The sequence below is a fragment of the Andrena cerasifolii genome, chromosome 10 (assembly GCF_050908995.1).
Source record: "Andrena cerasifolii isolate SP2316 chromosome 10, iyAndCera1_principal, whole genome shotgun sequence".
NCBI lineage: Eukaryota > Metazoa > Arthropoda > Insecta > Hymenoptera > Andrenidae > Andrena > Andrena cerasifolii.
This window is the reverse complement of record NC_135127.1, coordinates 3,810,976-3,832,303: the sequence shown is the minus strand read 5'-3', so window position 1 is coordinate 3,832,303 and position 21,328 is coordinate 3,810,976. Positions and strand designations below refer to the sequence as shown.

The 21,328-nt window shown below is 37.6% G+C and overlaps 2 protein-coding genes across 6 annotated transcripts in view; one reads left to right on the top strand and one right to left on the bottom strand.

Annotated features, from left to right (window-relative positions):
- Positions 1–21,328, top strand: part of Cad99c (cadherin 99C) — a 226,191-nt gene that overhangs the window by 186,380 nt on the left and 18,483 nt on the right. The window contains exons 1-4 of one of the 4 annotated variants that reach the window (XM_076822502.1): positions 3,098–3,695; positions 12,456–12,605; positions 14,097–14,315; positions 15,817–16,011. In XM_076822502.1, coding sequence (XP_076678617.1) covers positions 3,594–3,695; positions 12,456–12,605; positions 14,097–14,315; positions 15,817–16,011 — 666 coding nt within the window. In that variant the 5' untranslated portion in view covers positions 3,098–3,593. Of the gene's footprint in view, positions 1–3,097; positions 3,696–10,593; positions 10,699–12,455; positions 12,606–14,096; positions 14,316–15,816; positions 16,012–21,328 lie in introns of those variants that run through there. The other 3 variants (XM_076822503.1, XM_076822504.1, XM_076822501.1) reach the window with 3 other exon arrangements.
- The window catches only part of LOC143374394 (uncharacterized), a 32,499-nt gene continuing 28,221 nt past the window's right edge, over positions 17,051–21,328 (bottom strand). Inside the window, exons 2-5 of one of the 2 annotated variants that reach the window (XM_076822544.1) lie at positions 19,708–19,818; positions 18,554–19,069; positions 18,049–18,406; positions 17,051–17,976 (exon numbers count right to left, since the gene is read on the bottom strand). In XM_076822544.1, coding sequence (XP_076678659.1) covers positions 17,862–17,976; positions 18,049–18,406; positions 18,554–19,069; positions 19,708–19,792 — 1,074 coding nt within the window. In that variant the 5' untranslated portion in view covers positions 19,793–19,818 and the 3' untranslated portion in view covers positions 17,051–17,861. Of the gene's footprint in view, positions 17,977–18,048; positions 18,407–18,553; positions 19,070–19,707; positions 20,177–21,328 lie in introns of those variants that run through there. The other variant, XM_076822543.1, reaches the window with a different exon arrangement.

Here is a 21,328-nt window from a genome sequence, read left to right as displayed (position 1 = left end):
ACGTAATTGCGAACGGTCGAAATACGTAATGTAAGGCTCGACCAGTGCCGCGAAACGTTCCATCGGCACAAGATCCATGCCGACGTTCTTCGGGAACGGAGATTAATGGGCGAACATTAGATGGATATGTGGGTGTTCGTCAGACGAACGGTTTCTGCAACGTGGACTACGAGAAGCCGCTTCCCTTGTATGTACCGAGTGTTTGTGCAACGGCGTAGGTGCACATCGGTATCCGTTTCACGCGTGGCGAGCGCCAGAGCCCCGTAGCGTGTTCAGATTTCACTGGTGATAAAAAGTTTATGCAAATCACCGAATGACGGTCAATTAGCTAGTTTCATTACAGTGATAGACGTTTACTGTTCCGTGACTTTCTGCGAGTGAACGTTAAATTAGACACTCCGTTTCTGGAATGTGCAATTCGATAGCAATGAATGTAGTAAACTTGGCGTGAAAAGTTAAGGGAATAAAAGAAAATTACATCTAAAACCCTTTTTCCAAATAGCATTGCAGAAATTCGTCTTTTTACGTTACAAGGTGATTCGATTGGTAAATTTGATAAAGGGGCATTCTAGGGCGGCAAATTTGGGGGAGCGATAAATTTTGGAGGCATCAAATTGTGGAGAGCAAGCAATTTTGGAGCGTAACAAATTTTTGGGAGTGACAACTTTGGGGGATTGCAAAATTTTAGGAAGCATACAAATTTGGAGAGCTACAAATTTTGGAGAGAGGCAAATTTGGGGGAGCGGGAAATTTTAAGAAGCATTAAATTTTGGAGCGACAAATTTTAAGAAGCAGCAAATTTTGGAGGGTGACAAATTTTGGAGAAAGGCAAATTTGGGGGAGCGTGAAATTTTAGGAAGCATCAAATTGTGAGGAGTAAAAAATTTTGGGGAGCAGCAAATTTTGGGGAGTGACAACTTTGGGGGATTGGAAAATTTTAGGAAGCATCAAAATTTGGAGAGCTACAAATTTTGAGGTGTAGCAAATTTGGGGGAGTGGGAAATTTTAGGAAGCATCAAATTTTGGAGCGGCAAATTTTAAGAAGCAGCAAATTTTGGAGGGTGAAAAATTTTGGAGAGCAGCAAATTTTGGGGAGTGACAACTTTGGGGGATTGGAAAATTTTAGAAAACTCTGAATGTATTGTTAACTTCGGTTGACCTCGAGTTGAAGCCCAGACGCGAAGCTGTTCCTTACTTCTACGCCAAGGGGACGTATCTCGCGAAGCGGTGATTAGGTGATTACCGATCGTGGATCGGTTCCTTCCGCGTCGAATAGGTAGCAATATTAGATAGCGGCGCGACTTGGTCTCAGGGCTGGAAGAAAACAATGAGGGCGAACCCGCGCGCGAGTAGGAGCGTCTCTCGGCGACTGGCGCTGGACCGTATGAAATTGCACGGCAATCTCGATTGGAGGCAATGATGTTATCGAGGCGTGGAAAAACAGGCGTGCATGCAGATTGCGCAAGGTGTAACGGGCACGTGACGTTTCCGGAAACTCTGGGAGCACCCCCGAGGCGTTCTCGACGGTGCACGCGACTCCACGGATGATCGATTTCTGTAAAAAACCTGCCGTACACGCGGCGCTCACAGAAGAAAATCACAGAGTTCAATGATAAAATCGTCGGAGCGCACGGCGCTTTGAAATTTGAATACGACGCGAGTTATTTCTTTGCCTTTGTGCGTGATAGACGTGTATCACAGTGTGCAGGTACCCCAGAGCGCTGTCATTGTGTAATATTCTGAAATTACAATATCGTAATTGTATCTTGCCGTTTTAATACAGGTCGCTACAGCGGAGGCAATGTTACGCTCGAAACTCTTCTGAAACAGCAGATAAAATAAATGAGTTACAGCAACGATACTAGGACCTCGCTGTTGTTTCCTTAGAGCATATAGACAGGGAGGTCTCATTGAGAGCCCGAAACTGTCGCCAACATCTTTCTCGATGGAGCGAGCTAGGGAGGTAGAACGAGGGACTCCCAATCGCTCGCAATGCGCATGCGCCGGTGTACACCTCTCACTCGCACTAGCTCGCACATGTGTTTCTCTCTCGCGTGATGTTGGCGACAGTTTCGGGGACAGGAGACACAAGGCAATGGGACCTCCAGTAGTATATGCTCTGTTGTTTCGCATAATAGATACAGATTGGAAGTTGAAATAAGACAGATTAGGGGTTACGTTTCAGGGAGTATTCTCGTCTAGAGCAGAGTTGGGCATTAACTAAATAAAACATTATTTAAATAACGGATCGAATAAAAGATACTTTAGATTATTCGACGAGGAATGTTAATAAATGCCGAATAATTTTTTTTAATTTTTATTCGTCATTGGCAATTTTTATTTAAATAAAAATTTTGCCCATCTCTGGTCTAGCGGGACGAGATCCTATATCCTCTTTAGGGACGGCGCACAAAAAAACTAGACAGTTTTTATCGATGACCATTATCCACACGTATTTATTAACATTTCGGTGAGTAGTGATACAAATTTCAGCCTTATATAATAATAATTAATGAAAATATGGATTTTTCTCGAAACGGTGTTCTTCATGACGATGTGCAGAATATCTCAACTTCTAGTGGACCAATCTGGTACCTACATCTTTGTCGTACACCCTCGGAAAACATATAATTCTATCCTGCAGAGCTGAATCAAATCGAAACAGCCTTTTCTCACATGTTCAGGGTTGTTTAAAGACGAAAAAACGCAAAAGTGAAAGTAAATTCAAAGTGCCATCATTTTGTGAGGTTTATATCTTTTTGTACAATTCTACTACAGGTTATAGCCACAATCTTACTGATCAAGAATCCTTTTGGTCTCTTCTTTGAGACCAGCGGAACAGCTGGAATAAAATTGTGCACACCACGAGGCAAACTTTTTTTGCACACGATTTACGAGATGATCCCTATCTGCATTAATTATTATTACACACACCTGAAATTTCGTTTATTACTTACTGAAATGTTAATGAGTACGCGTGGATAAAGCTCATCGGTAAAAAGTGTGTGGCATTTTTGTGCGTCGCCCCTAAAGAAAGGCAAAAGCTTCTGGACGAGAATGCCCCCTTAAGTTTAGAAATTATAACAAGACCACTAATTGCTTTTCAGCCTCGTAAAGGTCGAGCGCCTTTATTACGAAGAGTACATCGTATGGAAATGAAATGGCACGAGGCTGATATTCCTGTCGGGTTATTTCTCTGTTTCTCAAAGGCGTGCTTTAAAGGCAAGTTAACGCTAAACGCGCGCCGCGCATAGCGACCTAAAGGGCCGATGATTTATATAACGCCATAGGAATGTTGCAATTTAACGACGCCGCTTGCACGCGAATGCTAAGGATGCATGACCAGTTTGACGAACGACATAGTGAACGCCTAGCTATACCATGGGCACGAGAAACACGCCTACTGTCTCGTTCGTTTATTGCACGCTAATCTATGGGATTCTTGGGACACGTATGCTTTCGCGTCTGTTGCGTCGGGAACGGTGCCGAGTGACGCCGTCAGGCTTGCGCGATTTCAAGGTTGAACGAAATGATGCACGGGTCGAGGGGGAGCAAGTGGAAGAACGGATAGAACGAGACATAGAGGATCGACAATGGGACTTTTTAATCTGGTGAAAGTGCTTTTGGTCGTGGCTCTGATGCGATCAGGAGCCGACGATGTCGTTGACGCCGTTTCAATGGTAAGTGACCACATGGTATGTTGATCGAGCACGGTTCACGCGTGACGGAATCCTTTAGCCGTCGACATTGACAGTGTATGATGTAGGTACCGATTGAGCAACGTCATATATTCATCAATTCCGGTCAGGCATTACATAAACTTCCATTAATGTCTCTATCAATCAGGCTGCAATGAAGCGCCTGGTTCTCGTGACTTTACCCGTGTAATGTTTGAGCCAAGCAGGAGGTGCACGCGTATGTAGGGACGCAATGATACCTGCTTAAGGGGTTACCTACCGTCAGGAGGTAGAAACTGAATCGATTCTTTGGGAATTTATTTCAGAAAGTACATGCATATTTTTATGCGATGCTTTTTGTGTGCAGGTGAGGGACACTTTAACAGGTTATTATGTTATGCTTTGGTATAAAAATATTTAGTTATTGCACAATTACAACTGATTCCCCGGAAGCTGTTTTTAGAAACATGTTTTGCGGTGAACAACGTTATTCGGAGCTGGGTTATCTGGAATATAAAAACGAAGAAGATTTAGGTAGTACAATAGTTTATCTAGTGTTTAATCGTTCCGTTTTATAAATTGTTGATCTGGGACAAGATGGCAGATGTTTAAAGTGAAATGATCGGTTTTTGTAGAAAAAACAGTCATTTTCCGTCCATAAAATAGAAACTATGCATTGGAAAAACAAATGCTTCGATTAAAGACTAGATTTGAATGTCTAGAAGAAACCTACAAAGTTTCAGAAAGATTGGTGGAAAAATCTACTTTTGGAAAAATGGCAACTACGTCAAAGTCAAGCATGTCATTTTCGACCTAAGTTTTCATCTTCTTTTGTTAATAAAAAAAACAAGACACGAATCGGAAAATCGGCTTCGACCAGTACTAGATTATAGTCTTAAGAATTTTCGTGCAAAGTTTTATTTTAATCGGTCTAGGAATCTCTGAAATATTTTTGGTACCGCAAAGGTGAGGAGGCCTTGAGAGAAGGGGCTGCTATGGCATCATTTCTTAAGAAATCAAATTTCTTTTTGAAGAGAATACAGCTTAATTTATACACAAAAAGGTGTATGTCTTGATTTTTTAATATACCGATTTTTAAATGAAAAAAATCCTAAAGATAACCCTATTTTCCAACCTCTCAAAGGTGTGTAACCCTTTAATTATGATAACTTTGTCAAACGTCGTTATTTATCTCTACAAACGCACAACAAGTGGATGTTTAAAATGTAGGCTCCTTTGGTAGTTTAGTCTTAAGAGTTTTTGTTCTTCATTAAGCACTCGAGCAAATGAAATAATGGAGGTATGTTGCTGGATCTGCATCATGATTGTGTTTTAAAGCACATCTATCGTTTTGTATATTTCACATAAGGGATTTTGATGAAATTGAAACATAGGGTAGTTCACGTGAAATTAGGGGGGGGGGTTAAGTCATCATTTTGCTGGCTTTGAATTTATTTAAAATATACATGTGATTTGGGCTTGCGATGTTTGCCCATTTTCAAGGAAACAGACTCTGTAAATGAATATTTATCTCTGAGATTGGCAACCGGACGGAGTTTTGTTGTAGGAATTATCAAATTATTTATTTTACACCTCCATTCAAAATAAATAATTTGATAATTCCTACACATATATATATGTATATAAATGCCTTTTGGTACCAATTTCAATTACTGCTGCTGAATGAGAGTATTCTAACGTATCATTTTTAAGAGTGATGCCATTGGTTTGAATCTTGGGATAAATCAACATGACAGAAATGTATATAGTAACCAGTGGATCTCTGTAATGTTTTGGCCACATAATGGAGCTTTCTATCAAGTCGTAGTAGCTGCAACAGCTGAGGCACAGGTGTGCCTCATTTGAATATTATATGGAACAGCTGGTCTGCTGCTTCCCAAAAGCATTGTAGCTCCGTTCCACGAACCGCATAAGCCTTTTTGAATGTAAAGGCAACATTTCTACGCTGCGATCTTTGACGTTTACGTGTTCCTACCGTGTATAAAAAATCAACTGTGAAAGATTAATTTCAATTTTACTACTTTTCTTTTAATTAATAACAGTATTAATCGACCTTTTAAAATTAATTCTCCTTGAACCTTCTTCCATTCTAAATGTTTGCTAAAGCTTTAATTTTTTAAAGTAGGTGTTAATACATAGATAATAAATTGAACTTTTTACGTTGTTTGCTTCTTTAATTTTTGGTTCAGAAGAAAGCCTTGTCGATAATTGTGTAGTTGAAAGCTGACAGAAATTAATGAATAAAATTCGCTAAACAGTAAATTCAAAGATTTATAATAGATGTGATTTTGCAAAGTTCCCCATAGTAACTACTTAAATCTGTTTCAACTCAAATTATGTAAATAACATTTCATAGTAAACTGGATATTAATTAAAATTCTTAAAAAGATAAGTTACTGAGAACTTGTTGTAACACATATTTTATAATTATAAATACACCTGTATATATTTAATTCGTCAGAATACAACTTAATCTTCGCATCTCGTGCTCCAGTTCCAACAAAGATCCCTTTTAGCCCTTTTTTCAACTACCAGTCTTACTCAAGTAGACAACCTTACAATAATCAGTACCAAAAAATTTCCAATTGGTCTTGCTATTTTTAACATCAATTCGCACAATTAACGCGAGTTGCTTCCAACTGCAATCGCATTACTATTCCAGCCAACGAGACTCTCGACAATATTACCAGCAGATGTTACCCTCCAACTTCGTCCTTCTTATATGCAATTCCGACTAGTTCGTACCCTGCTTTCGCCATACACAGGGTGTTCGACTATAGGCGGGCAACCGTTCACTGGGCGATTCTACAGACCAAAATTAAGAATGACGAAAGTGCATTTGAGGCTTCGTTTTCCAGTTGTTAATTGTTGAAAATGCGCTTACAAAGCGTTTACTTACAACGTATAATTAGACTACTGCTCTCGCCGTGCCTGACCTGGCTAAGTACTACTGTGCGTTGGCAGTAGTCTAAACTCTAAACTACTTAGGGCTGTTACGAATATTCGAATACCAGAGAATTGAATTTGACATTCGAGTATTCGAATATCCGAATTGTACCGAATAGGAATCTGAACATAAAATATATTTTCATACTTCATCGTGAAATTCATTTCATATTCGGCTATACATTTATTTATTTCTCAAGCGATACAGTGGGGATTATTTCAATTGTTTCAACTAAATGTAACGCAATGTAATGTAATTATCCCCATAAAAACCTTCAAAGAAGTAAAAAAATACGCTAAGTGCATGAAATCAAATAAATCACAAAAAATAGAAGATAATAATAATTACAAAATAAAAGAAATATGTAAAATCAAAATGAGCTGCAAGTACATAAAGGTGTATCCGAAAAAGTTATTTTTGGTACAATATTTTATTTAAATAATAATTATTTACTCTTTGCAACAAATTATTCTTTTACTTATTCGAATAATTCGTCATTATTTATTTGAATAATTTGTTCGAATAATGATTGTAAAATAATCAGAATAATAATACTAATAGCTGATGGTTGTTTTCGTTTCAAAATTTATAAATTTACCAAAGATTAATAAAGTTTCAAATTTATCATTTGAAAAACAAATAATTTTATTGTGAAGGCCAATATAAAAAGAATTTCTCAATAAAATGTGGACAAATATTCATGTTCAGATTCTTATTCGGTAGGTACAATCCGAAATTCGATCACTCCGAATATTCGAATGCTCCAAATTATTCGAATATTCGAACACTCCCAAATATTCGAATACTCCAAATTATTCGAATATTCGAACACTCCCAAATATTCGAATACTCCAAATTAATCGAATATTCGAACACTTCCAACTATTCGAATATTCGAACACTCCAAATTATTCGAATACTCCCTATTATTCAAATATTCGAATATTCGAGGACATTATCCGTATTCGAAATTAATCGAATTTTTCTACTATTCGAATATTCGAATATTTATATCTCTAGTCTAAACTCTTAAGTCCCTCGCGTAAAACGCTTTTTACTTCTTTTCAACAATTAACCCTCTATAACCAAATCTTCTAAAGCGTTAGTATATGCATTAAAGATTCTATAAAATAAGCAGGTATATTTCAATGTAATTTCATAAACCATTTTAGTGAAAAATAGAAGTCTATCACTCCTACGTTATTATAGTTGAGTATGTGAATTTTTACGAATTAACACTCGCAATAGAAAACATAATTAATCAAAGTTGCCTCAAACACAACTTCGTCTTATTTTAGCTTATAGAAATACCTCCTAAAATGATGCCCACCTGTGTTCGATCGAGCCACCCTGTATGTACATACGCACGGACTGCCGACAATCGTCGCGCGTTCTCGTTCCCTTAAAGCTCGACCGCAGAAGTTCGCCTCGTAAAATTGTCAAGCACGAAGAAGTGGCGTGCATCCCCGCGCGATTTCGAAATAAGGATGCGATGTCTCGCAAATAGATAGTAAGCTGGCAACGGCGAGCCAATTGGAAGCGAATTTCAATCACGATAACTCAACGGGAACGAGTGACTTACGATGGTGGACACGTGCATCCCGAGGGAATTACGAGTGACGTTCCCCTCGTTTTCAATGAATCAAACGAAATTGCACCGTAGTTACGGTAAACGGGGCCACGCCCGTTGTTACGAAACAGGAGAAAGAAGAAATGATAGAGGGCAAAGTGAAAGAGAGAGGTCCCGCGAAGCGGTAACGAAGCCAGTACTGGGTCACCGTGGCTTTTAAGTTCCACTCGTAGCCGCATCGAAACCCCTGATCCCTCATGTCCCAGGCTTTTGTTCTGGAGTTTTATAGCCAGCGATGCATTGCTTTAAAAAATACAGGATCCTCCATAACTGGGGACAAAGTTGGGAAACGGAAGATTGTATGATTTGTGGTTGAGATATAGGGAAGTCGCGAATTCGGTAGTTAAGTTACTCTAATTTGATGGGCCCAAAAATTGACTTTTTTGCGTTTTCTTATATTTTTTTTTACCCCAAACATGTTTCTGCAAAGTACCGCAGCGAAATTCGTAAAATTACCAGATAGTTTATTAGGCATTGTATTGTCTGTAAAAACTTTAAACGCGTTTTTCTGAAAACGACATTTCTTAAGAAGGGCGCAGTGATTTTTCAGAAACTACTGGACGGATCGGGTAGCGGTTTCGTGTACATGTTCTGCATACGACTGGCTACGATCGATGCCTGCAGCTTTGTTTCTGTTAAGAATACACAATGTAGTCAGGTCAAAACAGTCAAAATTTTTGGTAAAAATCAATCGTTTTTATTTCAAGAGTCGTCGTTTTGTTAAGTTTTGTTTTTTGGGGGAGGACTGAGGTACCGAGCATAGTCACACATCTAAGGATGAAAATAAGCTTCGGTTTTTTAATTTTGGATGAAGGGTACAGTCGCTACGAGTGCGCCCGACAAACAAGGCTTTTTTTGTGGAGGCGTATGCCATCAACTACGACTCTGTGAATTTTCAACAAAAATGCTCACAAAAATTCTGAGTTTTACTTCAAACATACCTTAATATTCGGGCAAAACGCCACACAGAATAAACTTATAGTTTTCGTTAAATAAATTCCTGAAAAAGCCGTTGAAAACGGCCAGTCAAACTAGGGTACCTTGCGGTATGGGACTTGCATATCTAGTATCGGATTTCTGCCACGGTGACGAAACTGGAATGCGTGCTCTAAGTCATAACTTCGTTAATAGGATAACGAGAAATGTAGAAGTTGAAGTTGCAGAAATAGTAGAAAAATCTGTTATGGTTATAATGATAGTGCTGCGTACTTTCTGATTTGCTAGAAAATTGTAGAAGCCATACAAGTCCTGAATCGCATTCACACCAGAGCACTGAAATTAACTGCTGCAGTGGACGTGTTAAGTGGCGATACCAACTCAGGCAGAAAGTCTCAGGGTTCCAACACCGAATCCCATTTTAGGGTTCCGTTGATCCTGTGCGAGGATTAAAGGGAAGTTAAATGATGTATCAGACAAACCTAACTAACACCTGCATCGTAATCCTTTTGTACTCATACATATTTCCTCCAAGTGGGTTGTCATTGAACACGAAATATGTGTACTTTAACTTCCGATTGATTTTGCGATTTTAATGTTTCTGTAGAATCCCTACATATGCGAGAAGAAAGAAGAATAACGTTTTGTTGTAAGGGGTGAGCTTAAAAAGAAATAAATTCAATTTGTCATCGGTGCGTGACTATGTGTCAATTTAAACGACTTCACTAAAAATTACCCGCATTTCTGTTTATATTGTTTATAGTACGTTATTAAAAATATACAATAAGTCGAAGGATTTGTTGCTTAAGAATTAGCTTGACCATTTTTCCAGACAACTAGTTGCGTGACTACTACACGTACTTTAACGCAAGAATTTTCTATATTGAGTATTGTGAAGATGATATCAAAATAGTCATAATAAGTGTACGTGCATTTGATTGCATATCGCTTTAACGTTTTACACTATTTCTCCTATTATTTGAATTTATAATTATTCAGTTATTTTTTCCCAAACATAGTCTCATACGACCTCAGTTTATTCTATATTTTTTATTTGTTTATCAAAGCAAAGTTAACAACTACCCAATTCTGCCAGCAGTTATACAGTATTTGTGTAAATGTAAATTTAAATTTCATGTTTATGATGAACGACATAGCAGAACTACATTCCCCTACATCCTATAATGAATTTGACTCAACAATTCACTTCGAGCTATTCTCTGACTTTTATACCAACTTACCAGAGGAAGGGAAACAAGAGAAGCAACAAAAGTTTCTCACGTTCTATCCATCTGTAAGCCTGACCTAGTTACCTAATAATTTTAGCTCGCGAAGTCAACGTGAAATTGCACGGTATCGTCGATGCTGACGGACGTCTGTTTTCGTGAATCCGTTCGGGACTACTATTGTGAATATCTTTCCGCTATTCTCAGTCGATGCTCGTTATTGGATCATTGCTACTCGTCCCAGTATCCAGCGATAATGATGTACGTGCCAAGATTACACGAGCGATGTGAATTGTGTACTCACTCTGGCTATACCGCGTTCGGTTAATCTGTGTCGGAATCCGTACTTCGTTGAAGCGATTGAAGTGAAAGTATGTTCAGAAGTCAGCTAAATAAAAGCAGTTGTACATGAATTGAAGAAATCGATATGCACTACGATTAAAAAATTGGTGGTCATGTGTTGCATTGATGCAGAAATATAGTATAGAGTTGCTATGCCAGGGTATAATTAATATAACACGATGTAGTATGTGCGAACTTCATTGCAAAAGTTTATTTTTATCACTGTTCACTTTTATTTTCGATTACAGTAGGATTTCGATTAACTGAAACAGTTGCTTAACTGAAACAGTTGCTTAACTGAAACAGTTGCTTAACTGAATAGGTATTTGATTATTTGAGCATTCATTGCAGAATTTTCGAGTATTCAAATAGGTGTCGTTTAACCAAATAGGTTTTTAATATTTGGACAGATTTACCTGGCAAACTGAATTAGTAACTGCTTTGGCACTTTGGCACTTTGGCAAATACCTACTGTCTTACAAGTGAAGATCCCCAACCCGGAAATTAAAAAAAATTATGTAACTTTGGGGAAATGTAGAGGATATATTCACTTTAACGGGGTGAAATTGACCCCTGAATATGAACTGAGGAGATAGAAAAATAGTTTACAGACAAAAGTTATTTCTTTTAATTAGGACTCTCATTTGGTAACTTACAGTTCTTATAGTTCGCGAGTTATAACATAAAATTGGAAACTAGCTGGATTTTCAGGGATCAATGTCACCCCCTTAGAGTGAATTTGGGAATTTTTGGGCAGCAAAAAAAAATTGCGTAATGCATACTTATATATCTTTTACATATCCTCAATGATTCATAATTCTTCGAATATCCGGGTTCAGAATCTTCCCTTATTAGTAGTAGAAACGGAACACGAACTACTCCCTGTTTGGGGAACAAATGAAACAATTAATATTGCAAAGAAATGACACGCATAATAAGAATGAAAATTGTGAAGCTAAAGTAGATTGTCTCCGAAAAATGATATTCTTATATATTCTGAAACGTTCACGGGTTCAGACAAAGAAATGCCATGAAAATACTGGATTTTAAAGAAATATGCAAATTGGTAACTTGCAATTACAAGGATCGAGAAATTCAAAAGTAGGAATTATTAAAGTTCTGATTTCTGATTTCTAAATGCAATACTACACAATGAATGACTGCTGCGCATGTTAAAGTGCAGTAGGCTGATTGTTACAGTCTACTGTATTCATCAATTAATCCGAATAATGAAACTCCTACTGAGTAGGTACTTAAGTACTTACAGAGTAGTAATTCTCCGTAGCTCCAGCATTTATATTTTAATGTAACTTCTGTAACATGGCGTATTCAGTATTATTCAATGATAATACTTACGAAATATTTAGTAAAAAATGATTAGTTGTACGGAATGCATTACAGTGCCGGCAATACTGGAACTGAAACAAAAATCAATTAATAGCGTTATGGAAACTAAGATGAAACATTATGATATGTATCTATTATAAGATAACTATTTGAACATAGAGTTTAAGAAAAATTATTTAAAAGTTCCCCCACGAATGAGAAATATAGGCCCCATTAAATGATGTGGCCAATTCTGTTTCTTTGCATATTCCCCTCTCATTATAATTATGACGAAACATAGTAACTAGTGAACAAAAGGTCGCAGCTAATAAAGAAAAATCTGTTCACAGGATCGGGCAAGAAACGTGTCTGAAAGATTCACATCCACCACTACGTTGACAGTGAACATTAGGGACGACGATGATCAGGATCCGTCCTTCATCTATCAAGGCTGCATGCTTCTAGACGGCGCTTGCATCAACCCGGAATATTCAGCATCCGTACGTATACTGATTTCATTAACATCGCAAATAAACCAACACCTATATCTTAGATTTTAGTAGTTAATAACCCATTGCAAGACGAAGAAATTGGCTGAAGGAACTTCCATAATATCCCCGGTTAAATGCATGCAAAATGCGAGGCAAAAAGTTTGAACAAGTAGTTCCAGAAAGAATCGGGCGAAGTCTTAGACGCGCGCTTAAAGGATAAGCGAAGTTGCTTACGCCAAGGGGTCAGCTGAGACTCGAGCCGTGGCGAACGGGTTTCTCGTCGGCACTACATAGACCAAGGAAAAAAAGGTGTGAACAAGTAGCTGCAGAAAAAAAGAAGGATAAAATCTTAAACGAGTGTAAGAAGGATTAGAGTGCAACCAAATATTTTCGAACTATTTGAAATATTCTAGCACAGCTCATAAGGGATGATCCCGAACCCGAAAATTCAAACAATTCTGAAACTTTGCGAATATGTGGGAGATTTCCTCCTTATTACAACACAATTTTTGTTTGCTGCCCAAATTCACTCAAACAGGGTGAAATTAACCGCTGAAAATTCGGCTATTTTCAGATTTTGTGTTATAACTCGCGAACTGTAAGAGATGGAAAAAAAGTTTCAAGACAAAAGTTACTTCTTTTAATTAGATCTAGCATTTGGTAAACGATTATTTTACAGTTCGCGAGTTATAACACAAAATCGGAAAATAACCGGATTCTTCAGGGGTCAATTACACCCCCTTAGAGTGAATTTGGGGAGGAAATTCCCTACGTATTCACAAAGTTTCCAAACTTTTTGAATTTTGCGAGTTCGGGATGTTCCCTTGTCAGTTCCAAGTAAGGGTGTCCGCAGATTTTTTCGGGGGAGGGGGCAACTTTGAGAAACAGTCAAGTTGACAGATTAATTGATAATTAAAATTTTAAAATTGAAATTTAAAAATATTCACTTTTTTAGTATAAACATAATAAAGATTAGTTTGTAAAAATAAGAAATTTTTTCAAGCCAGGTCTGCAGCCTCCCCCTTTCCCTCCGCTGCGGGCGCCCAAAAGTATTCCAGTTGCTTCATACCTACAAACAAATATTTGGCACATTTTAGTTGTCAGGGATATTGGCACAGTTCTGAAATTCACTGTTCACACTTTACCAAAGAAGTTGCACACCCCTATTACGAGGCGTAATTCACGTAATAATAGAAAATAGTCGTAAACGTAATAATTGACAGTAATTTGCGCAAGTAAATGTTGAAGATTAGATTATCATCGATACGAGTGATTAATTATTTATTGTTCTGTGTTGCGGAAGCGGAGGATTGAGCTGCATTCACAGATACCAAACCAAAACAGAGGAACATGAATATACATTACTGTGCAAACTAAAGTGAAAGACACCGTACAATCCTCCATCTTCCATACGCCACCGATTTCTTTGCACTTAAATCTCGCACGACACGGTTCTAAGCTATTGTCGAACCGGTTCTGTACATTGTGATTTTTGTCTAGGTATCGAGTGGTGTGTTATCGGGGATAGTCAATATATCGCCGGAGAAAATACAAGCCGTTGATATGGACAGCATAAACGCGCCCATACATTACTCGTTTCTCAGTGGCAGCCCGTCGAATTATCGGGAGTTTTTCGAAATAAATCCGAACACTGGCGCTGTCAAGCAAATCAAGGCGGTCGACACGACCGTGACGAAAAAGTTCGACACTATTATTAAGGTGAGTGTAAACGTAATGCGAATTAAACACAGCAGCGATTCAAGCTGGTGGAAACGCCATCGCGTAATTTCCAGTTGTCAGTAAGGTGAGGACTGTCGGCTCACCTAATATAAAATAGCTATTAATGAACCTAATATGTTCAGAATTTTATATTGATTTAGAAAAAACTGGTGGATATTTGCTTTAAGGGGGTAGGTTACCCGCAACAGCCCAAAATCAGGCCCTTCTTCAAACCCACATTCTGAAGTAATAAATGAATATAGAGATAAATTTTGTTTTACTGTTTAAGCGTCATTTCGTTGACTTTAATGCGCAAAAAGAAAATGTTAAATATATTTATAGGGAAAAAAGTTATAAATATAAATGTGAGAGCGTGTACGCGATGCACCGTTTGATGGTGAACCCGATTCCGGACAGGTGAATTACCTAAAACACAAAGTAAAGGCATTTTTATAATCTGTAAGACAGTCTCCATCTTGTGCAGAAAGCAACATTTTGTTAAATAAATTAATACAATTTTTATGTTGATTTTTCTGATTTTTTCCTTTTTTGTAGGAAAAATATTTTTTACCTTTTTTTAAGAATTTATATTAAAAATGTGCTCGCAACACATGGAGGGGAATAGTTTCCTGCAGCTCCCTGTGAATTTCCATTCAAATCGTTCGAGCGGTTTTCGAGATTTTATGTCCACCGTTTTGGAAAACGTAGTTTCTGGGAAATCGCGTTTAAAGTTGGACATCGTTATCCGATCACATGTGCAGGCTCGTACATTTTTTACTGTAATTCCTTCATTTTTTAGAATTTCGGGGCCCGGTTGCGCTTAAAATACGTAGAAAAGATGTAGCTAGCGGAGGGTGCAAACATCCTAAAAACCAATTTTCGAACATGTTGAGGGTAACCTACCCCCTTAAGACAATATTTGCTGAAAATCGGGTTGAAAACTGAAGTCATCACATCTGACCATCTCCCTCCTAAGGTGTTAGGAAAGGTGGCTCTCGTCGTTAGAAGGGATGGCTCGCGACTTTGGAAGACTCACATAATCATTCATGAAAAATTAACAACTACAGATTTATTGAAATTTTATTTGTTTACGCTAAACAAGTAAAGAACACATGAAACGAAAGGTGAACTACGTATAGCGACTCCGCCAACTCTCCTGCTCCACCGACTCGCCTCAACTTACCCTAGTCCCTCTAAAACCGAAAGCGAACTTTGACTATAATATTCAATGAAAGGAAAGACAGTAGTTCCGCTATTTTTCAAATTTTCAGTCTAATTTCAGTGTTCCTTTAAAGCCCCTTCAATTTCAATATCCTTTTCGCCTGTTTCATGCCAACAGCGAATTGAAAAATGTATTAGTTTGCTGGATTGAAGTTTCTTTTGCGATAAATATCGTGGGTCATCGGTGACCCGGGTGGCACAGATCGTGCTAATGAGACGCAAACAATACCAAATATTTAGGCCGACAGGGGAGTACAAAGCTTTATCTGTTTCATCATAGGCTGTGGAGGTATCCGAAGCGAAGCGATCTGCAACAGCTAAATTGACTATCACCGTGAAGCCAGTTGACAGCAATCCTCCAATTATAACGGCGTCGAACGTCGAGGGTTTCGTTGATGAGAACGCTCCGATCGGGACAAAGGTTATCGATAAAAATAGCGATCCTATAGTGCTCACCGTTTCAGACGCTGATTTGGTAAGTCCTATCTGTGAACTTGATCTTCTCCCGGTCAACGAGCCGTGAACGAGATACGAATCGGCCGTTTAATTCACCTCATTGTTAGCGGATAACGTTCCTGTTTATCCGTTACACCGAATGCAACGCAGGCATTTGAACAAAAAAATCGGCGAAAGCCAAGAAGAGCAGATTAAAGATTATTTACGTAGTTCCTTTCGAAATCATTTGCTACGGCTTCGGCGATGCATGCGCAGTCGATTGCACCACTGATTCCGTCGCAATGAATTTATTAACGGGGAATTTGTTCTCATACGCTTTTTAATTAATCTCGATGATGTGGGGGAGATTTTTGTACTAGACAGACAGGATGACTGTGCTGTTCCTACTTCACGAAAAGGGATGAACCGCCCTTTAGCGCCGAACGTATGATATACGTATGATACATTCCCTTTGAAAGCGTTTGGAAGTGGAACAAATTAGCTGTTTGCATCAAATTACTTAGTACATGTTTGGAGTAGTTTGGAGTAGCGTTGAAGAAACATGGACCTACCTGAACCCTGTATTCATTGAGAAATAAAATAATAAATTTATAAAAATTCAGGGGTATAAAAAAATATAAAAAACGGGATATTTGTTCTTCAACGGGTTCTAGGTACTGGCGCTAAAGGGCTTAGAATCTTATGTAAATGAAAATGTTGCAAGGTTGATGCACGTTTTTAAAGCCTTCACCAATATTGGTAACTTTTATCCAAAACAGTTTTTAAAGTAGTGCACGGTAAGACATGTACTTACATACCGACGTGCGTTATGAAAAGTGGCACATTTCATTAGTCTTACGAAGACTAGCACGCTCTTTCTGACCACGAAGAATAGAAAGCTTCAATTTTGGGCGGGAACAGTAGCATGTTTTCATTCATGGCCGCGAAGAATAGCATGTTAAGGTTTTTTCGCGACCTGGTTTTGCTTTGAGCCGCGAAAAATATCACGTTTCATAGATTGCCTAGGATTCTACTGGAAAAATAATTAGATAAAGGTTTTTTTTTAAGTAAAAGGAACGTCTTTATTGAAATAAGTCAAACTTCACTCATTCCAAATATCATTATAAAATTGAATTTATTCTCTCGGTATAAGACCTTTAGACACTATTGCCGACAAATCTTCTTTTTTTTTTTAATGACAATTGAATTTTAGTATCACATGCATTTTGTAATGTATATAACTTAACCCTTCGTTGACACACCTCCTTTTTCGATCAACTTTGACATACCTGGGTGGCTCACACCCAGAGCAATTTTTGAACGACTGCAATTCTTATCTAAAGAATCCAATGGTTATGAAAAAAAAGAATGGGTTATTTCCAAAGCCTCCAGAATGTATTCCAATAGTTTTTTTATCGAAATTTTATCACAGTTTTTGTGGAAAAATTCTAGATTACCATATTCGAGAAAAAAACGAAGAAAATCTTTAAAAAATTATAACTTTTACAAATTTCAATATTAGAAGCTAAAAAATTATAGGGTTGTTGTTTAGATATAATATTTTGAGAAAAAAATAGTTTATAATTCGGCTTTGAAGAAACGGCATTTATTTGGCATATAGAAGGTACAGAACGTCAAAATCAGCTTAAGGGTGGCTCCCACCCACAGTGTCAACGAAGGGTAAACTCCATTTTTACATTTTTTAATAATAAATTGCCATAGGTATGATGCTATTTTATTTGAAACATTAAAATGACCCACGTGACCAACCATTACAAAAATAGTAACATGTAATATAAAGGACCTATATTTGCCCGAGGAGTGGTTAGTATCTTTTAAAGTTCAAAATTTATCGCGCAGACCGATGTATCTTCAGTTGATCTCTGCTTATCAAGTTCCACGTGTTCCCTCATTTTTTTTATTGCTTAAGTGCAAATTTTGTTTTTCCTGTTGCAACGCCTTTTCGTTTTCCGAGAGATTTTGGAATGCTTCGCATTGTTCACACCTAAAATCAAGAATATTGTACGATTGTATAGTATTTTTTATTCATAACATCAGTACCATGTCTGAATCTCACCTGTCTTTTTTCGGTACAGAAAATGCATAATTAAATTCCGTATTGAAAATTTTTCGATACATTTGTTGCGTGACATACACCGCTTCACTTTTTTTCCTCATTTCCTCTTGAAACAAGAAATACATTTTACTAATACTAAGCCCCTCTTCTAAATGTTTCCTGGGTGTATTTTCCCCGCAATAATGGGAGACCATTACGGGAAAAGACGAGAGATGATCACGAACAGCTTGCTTGAATTTTTCTGGTACTTTGTGCGGTCTCATTTTATGCTTTCCTCTTTCATCACTATTGATTATGAGAGTGCTGTTTGTAGACTTCTTCTTTTTATCAGCCGTTCTGATCCATTGATAAGAAATGCCTTTTTTAAAGATTTACAGAGAAATTAATATAGTTTCAATCATTTCTATTAGTATTAATATAATTTAAAGATTTACAGAGAAATCAATATAGTTTCAATCATTTCTATTAGTATTCAAAATGCTTACTAATACTTTTAGTTACTCACCTAATGTATCAAGAAATGTTTTTTTACAAACTTTAATTAGTTTGCCTGCATCTGGCAAAGCAAAACGGTGAGTGATCAACTTTTTCTTCGGTTCTTTCTCAGAATCACTATCAATCGTTTCATTATTTCGAAATGTTTTAGAATGTACCCAATTAGTTATGCATTCCCATTGTTTACTTCGGTCGCCAAGCTGCCAGAACTGGGAGAAAGCTGCTTTCCTAGCGCCAAGACATATTTTTTGGGAACAGCGAAAACGACACTTATCATTACATCCATCGCGCATTTTTCTACTTTTTATCGGTAATCCTGTCCTTCCAATGCCTTCGATACCCGAACTGCGTGCTTTCTTTGCCTTCACGTCAATCCACGAGTCCTTATTTAGAGTTCGTTTTCTCACGACAGTCTTTTTTCTATCGCGTGTTTTACGTATTTGAGAGACGCAGCTACTCACACTCTCGGCAAAATTCTCACTATTAAGACTATTTTGCTCATAGTTTTCATTATTTTTTGAAATTGCTGTGTCAAAAATAAGTTTCTCTTTGAGCTACTACATCGGTGTACTCTCGAACTGAACGTTGCCATATGAACAGAATTACAAAAAACTCCCCGAATCACGTGTCCTTGCAGCAAGAGGGGTGCAACTTCATATTTACGAACTTTGAGTAAATTAGGAAAAAGGATTACAAAATTATTGCTTTGACTTAACATTAAAAGAGAACGCTAATTGAAAATTATATATATTTTACAATAAAACTAGTAGTTATTGAGTTAATAAGTTTTTATTTCTATTTTTGGCGAATTTTTCAAATCTGACGCATTCATATTGCACAAAACCGTAATGGGTGCAGGTTCAAGATTTGCAATAAATCGCTCATTTGTTTTTTACATATATTACACGTCGAAACTGTAAAAAATGGAACTGCACCCCTCTTGCTGCAAGGTTCTCCATTTCTCTACTACACATAATCGATTGTTTTAAAATTTTTTGAACAAAAAAAAAACAAAATAATATATAATTCTAAACCTGGCACTATTTTTATAGCAATTTTCTATCCAAACAAAAATAAACATATTGCGTTTTATTTGTTATAATAAGAAAAGAAACTTTACACATTTTCATATAATTTTTACAAAAATATTAATCTGGTACTCACCACCCGAACCTAGCATTACAAGATTAGCTTCCTCCTGTCCTGCATAATTTTTATTATTATTTTCTAAAGGTGTTGGACGAGGCATATTACAATTATTTCACCACACAGAATCTGTAATTATTTCATTCATTTAGCTAAATTCGTTTAATGGAGCAAAGATATTTTAAAGTTTTATCAACTTCACACTAATTAACATGTTCACTATTAGACATTGTAAGCTAGCAATAAGCGGCAATACGGACGACTGGTAGCCACAGAAGCCCAACGTCAACTGTTCGGAACCTGAAATACCCCACTCTTCGGAAAACAAATGAACCGTGCTACTTTTCGCTGCAACGTTTGCAACGTGCTACTGCTCGTGGCGAAATGTTAACCGTGCTATCGTGGTAATATATTCGAAACATGCTTATTATCGGCATAAACATTGAAACGTGCTGCTTCTCGTGTGCCACTCTTCGTATGACAAATGAGACGTGCTACTTTCCGTAACGCACGTCGAAACGTAGCTGTAGTTCCAAGCATTTCTGTCTGACCATAGACGATCCACTTCCCCTTATTCCCTCACAGTGCTTCTCTCTCGCCTGTTAGCCTTGCGATTAGAAATCAATCAGACTTTTCCATACTTTCGTACGCGTATTAACTTAAAAACTGTTTGAATAATAAGTTGCTCAGATTAATAAAGGTATTTATTAATAATTCCCTAAGAAAAACTCAAACTCCATCGTAAAGCAAAAGATCTATCTTCTCTCTTCGTTATTACATTTCCCGAAGTAAATAACTGCGCACTAAAATCACGTAGTATTTCAAGCAATGTTTCAAATGACGTTGAAAAAGTGCCCAAGTCGCGTAACTATCGGTTTCTGAAAGCACCGTGTCGTTAAAAGTAGCAGTCGTCTCGACTGCATCCCCTTGAGATGGACAATATAAACGTCGCCGTAAAATACTCGACTAGTGACACTGCGCGACACATTTGCCCGTTTTCGTGAAAATCCCCCGCGTCCGCGAATGGATGAACATGTACTCGGTGTTTCATTTGCGCGAAGGCAGCCACCGTTTTGCTGAAATTACAGGCTGAAAATTGTACGGTACGTTCGACGCGTTTTGTGGTGAAACTGTCCAGGCACGGCGTCGCGCTAATGGATTCATTTTGGGCAGTTTTATTGTGTGGAGACGACAGTTGCAGCCACATGTTCATTTACAAAAGCGTTTATGCGTCGATGGACGTAGCGTAATCTCTTCTGCTAAAATGAATGTAGGCTGTTAACCATAGTCGGCGATTCAGATATCGTTTATTTGAGATTATTGAAATATCAATTCTCTGTGCACTGAGGTGTAGTGCTTCTATTATACATGTGCATACGAAGGGCAAGGGAAAAAACAGGGAATGTCACAAGACAGCTTTATCAAGAAAATTAAGTTTTAATTTTTTAGTTCGTCAGTAAAGAAACAAGGTTCGAAGAATTTAATTTTCTTACATAATTTATTCTTTTACCTTGACGACAGAAGCTTGTGCTTAGGCAAATAGTGGGGGCGTTCCGCATCCCTGTTTTCCCCTTACTCTTCATATGAGAGTGTCTCGCGCAATTTAGAGATGCATGTGTCGATGCAACATGTTAAGACA